A 4,223-nucleotide genomic window follows, 5' to 3' on the forward strand; every position below is an offset into this window, starting at 1 on the left:
TTACTTCTTATTATTTCTCAAAAATCTTTTCTACATTGTAGTGAAGTAGTGTAGCAGATTTATTCTGAAAAAGACTTCAAAACTTATACTGTATTATACATGTACCACAAAACCTTCAATACAAAAATACAGTTATGAACTTATTTTCCAATTCAGTATGACTTCAGTATATACTAACTTCCTTAAATACAGGCTTGAAAAAATAGTCCTGTGTTTATTATCATGTTAATATATATTCAAATTCTACGAGGCTTTGCCTTCAGCCATCTCTTAACCACTGCTTGGTAATTGATGTATTGGTCATTTTTTATCACATGCAGAAGTTTATTTGTGTTTTCCACACTTAACCTATTTCTTAAGTCTGTCACAATTCTATTTACACTTGAGAATACACGCTCAACCTCAGCAGTGCTGACGGGGAGAACAGCGGCTGTTGAACATAATTTTGTCACAACAGGATAGGTGTTACCGGTAGTGGGGGAAACTGTCATAAGTGTCTTAAGGAGGACAGAGGGACTGTTTTTCACCACTGGATCAAGTTCAGCTACACAGTCTTTGAGTGAATCCCACTCATACAAAGCAGAGTCTACATCCTCACTGAAGTGTTCAGCCAACAGTTCAATTTCATCATTTCCATCAAAAGACCCTTTCCCTGACATGTTAAATATGCTCATTGCGTCAATAATATCACTATTCTCTAGCCGACTCTCTATGTTGTCTATAAGATTGTCAATGAATTTGTTTTCAGCTGCATGTACAACACTTCTTTTTTGTTCGGTGGGACTTATTTCGAAGTCATCCATTAGCTTTGATGCCTTGCGCAAGCTAACTCCTGGCGATGTTTTCAACTTTTTTAACGCAGAGACTGTGGAATCCATCTTTGGTTTTATCACTGACAAGTCAATGTTATTTGTCTCGAAAGTCAGAGCCAATTGAGTCAATGGCTTCAGTGCGTCACAGAGGAAGTGAATGATATGGACTGTTTGGTACGATTTAAGTTTCTTGGCAAGACCACTTGCTGATGGCCCAGACCCTATTCTAACTTTATCATTCCCTGATTCTACAGCGTTCTCAAGATCCATTATTACTGCAGCATATGTATCTTTCAGAGATGTCACCGCGTCGTAATGAGAAAGTCAGCGCGTATGTGCAACTTGTTTCACACGTTTTGTGTCACAATCTTCAAGGACATTTTGAAGTTTTTCTAGTGAGGTTGTTCGGTTTGATGATGACTTGTAGTACTTATGTACACTGGAAAGAACTTCGTCAGTTTCTTGAAACTCTTTTAGTGATTGAAAACTGTCTTTTGCTGCTAAGGCTAGTCTGTGATTATGGCAGTGTACTGTAACTAGTTCTGGTTTAACTTCCTTCAGTCTCGTTGTCACACCACTTTTTTTCCCTATCATGGTATTACACCCATCACTTCCGAATGCTACAAAGTTGTCTCACCTTATTTCATCTTGGACTAATTCCACAGTTTCCTTGAATATTGTCTCAGCCTTGCCGTTATCAACTCTTACATCTTTGATGAAGTCAACCTTTATTTCACCTGCTTCGTCGACATACTTTGCACAGAAAGCGAGATGTTTTTTATTGGAGATGTATGTGGCTTCATCTGTCATAACAGCATAGGCTGGACTTTTCTTCACTCTCTGTTTAAGTGTCTCTTCAATATCTTCAGACATTGCTGTGAGCAGTTCTGTGGCAGTTGTACGGCTTTTGTATGTAACATTTTTACCTTTGGAAAGATTAGCGAGAATGGGGCTTTGGAGGTCATTGATGGCAAAGTTAATAAAGTCTTCATAGACAGTTGTTACTGGTATGTTGTGTTTAACCAAGAAATGTACACATTTTGTGGCACACAGTACTGCTTCAAACTCCTTCTCACTTAGTGGTGTTTTTTCTGTTATTGAGTCTTCAATTGTTACTTGTGACTTTGTTTCAAGAGTTACAGCTTCTTTGTGTTGAGAAGAATCCTCATGCTCTTTCACCTTATCAAGACGGAGGCTTTTATAACCTGATTTTGACCATGAATCACTTCCGTTTTTCCCTAATGTCTTATGTTTCTGACACAAAGTACAGATCATGACCTCAACACTTTTTTCATTTATCATTTCTAATTTATGTAACAACCATGGTCTGTTGCGTGTCCATTCTATGTCAAACCCTAGCTTGTGTTTTGCTTTACGAATCACTCTGGGTGTTTGGTTGGCGTTGACATTCAACTTTTCTTGGAGGTTGTTTTCCGGCTCTTGCTCTTGAACAACATTACTGAAGTAAAATATAAAGCCACATTAATTTCCAAGGAAAAAGAGACAACTACACTGACGAGATATGAAAACGCAACAAATATATGCTTGAATATATTTTGTACTACAAAAAACATCACCTTGGAATGTCCAACATAAACACATCTCGATACTCTATAATTTAATCAGCACAACAGTCCGTAAAACACAATTGGTATAGTACAAAATAAATTCAAGAATAATGATTGTTGCGTTTTCATGTCTCGTCAGTGTAAGTACAATAATGAATACTGATATTTAAAGGCGTACGAGTTACCTCCACTTGAAAACTGCTAAAAAGACACTAATGCCAAATCAAGACAGAAAAACTAAGCAAAACTTTCTAACATTGAGAAACATAGCCTGTAGCAGAGCTCAAACTTACAACCATCAAGCGGTCAGAGTGTATTTGAGTTTTACGCGATATATTACAGTATTTACAGTATTTTGCGTATAGTCAACATTGCATACCTTGTATCTTGTGATTCAGGCGGTGACGACACACACTGGTTAGGCAAAGATTCACTGCTGGGTGCTGTGTCTTGTGTATCACTGTCTGTTTGTCTGAAAGTGAATATGAATTGTTCCAAATCAAGTTTTATTTTCCTTTACAACAACAACAACATTAAATACTGACTACTTTGGATGTCTGTGTCATTATTCTATTTATAAGGATCATTTTGAAACATTCCTTTTGGTGATTTTTTTTTTTTTTTTTTTTTACGCCACATGGACCCTGGTTTATCATAAAGAATGTACCAAGCTGTTCATAATAAGTAGGATAAAGTTGAAAGACAGGCTATTTTCTATAAAACAACAAATTTCGTTCTTAGTAAATCACATGTACATGACTGTTTACATTCTATTTTGTAGTTCTAAGATATCAAACTTTTTTTTTCAGAAGTATTTTCTCACTTTTAAACAGTTAAAATAGTTGTAAAAACTGAAAATAGCACGTGACTAGTGCTTCACAAACTAAAATGACTTCTGCACTGCTATCAGACGCAAGTCACTGATGCACGTGCATACGTGAACGAGTACATTAATTTTCTCAAAATGTATTTTCAGAAACGCATATCACTTCATAAGTATGAGTAAACAAGTAAAATATAGATTTATTTACCTTTTAAAGAACGAAGTTAAACTCCTGTTTGTTTGTGCAATTTTAGCACGCTCATTTTGGAGTTGAATTTTCTTCCGTTTTTCGGAAGGCATGATTTACTTTTACACTGGTAATGTCAAAGTTTCTAGAAAGAATGACAACCTATATAAAACTTTCTTGGCCAAAAAAATCTATACAATAAGAAAATTATAGTAAATTACCTTTTAATTACCGTTTAAATTAATTCCAGTTAATCCTCAGATGCTTGCCGACGTGACAAAAACAATCCTTAATTTAAATACTTTCCAACATTTCTTACAATCGGTCGCTTTTTTCTGCGAAAAACAACAATTATCCCAATCAATTTCGATGACAAACACTCGCCGCATATACATTTATGTAATCGACTCGATAAACTTGCACCCTGTTTAATGTACACGGATCAATACACACAGACACGCGACCTTGATTACATGACATAACTAGCGATAGCGAGAAACGGCCGATTGATGCTTTAATTGCTTGTCAATCAATCGCAGTTTCGGCGCGTGATTAGTGGAATAGGGCGGGGCTTCACAAAGGGCATTTAGAGTGGCGCAGTTACACATCGAATGGCGCTAAATACGGGCAGGAGGGCGCAAGAAAAAAAGGGCGGGGCGCTCCGCCCTTCTAAATCTCTCTGGATACAACACTAACACAATACAATTTTATACATTATAATACACATGTCAACTCTGAAAAAGAAAAAAAGCAATCAATAGCACATTCAATACACAATAAAATTTTATACATTATAATACATTTGCCATGTAAACTCTGAAAAAGAAAAAGAA

General features: G+C 36.2%; 2 protein-coding genes across 2 annotated transcripts; both read right to left on the reverse strand.

The window, feature by feature from the left end:
• Positions 1–236: 236 nt before the first annotated feature.
• Positions 237–1,082, reverse strand: LOC123558478 (zinc finger protein 862-like). Its single transcript, XM_045350356.2, has one exon. The coding sequence runs from the start codon at positions 1,080–1,082 to the stop codon at positions 237–239; it is 846 nt and encodes a 281-aa protein (XP_045206291.2).
• Positions 1,083–1,445: 363 nt separating this feature from the next.
• Positions 1,446–3,591, reverse strand: LOC123558476 (uncharacterized). The gene is made up of 2 exons (XM_053516672.1): positions 2,760–3,591; positions 1,446–2,271 (listed from the first exon to the last, which is right to left on the reverse strand). The coding sequence occupies exon 2, from the start codon at positions 2,112–2,114 to the stop codon at positions 1,446–1,448; it is 669 nt and encodes a 222-aa protein (XP_053372647.1). The 5' UTR covers positions 2,115–2,271; positions 2,760–3,591.
• Positions 3,592–4,223: the final 632 nt, after the last annotated feature.

The sequence above is a fragment of the Mercenaria mercenaria genome, chromosome 10 (assembly GCF_021730395.1).
Source record: "Mercenaria mercenaria strain notata chromosome 10, MADL_Memer_1, whole genome shotgun sequence".
NCBI lineage: Eukaryota > Metazoa > Mollusca > Bivalvia > Venerida > Veneridae > Mercenaria > Mercenaria mercenaria.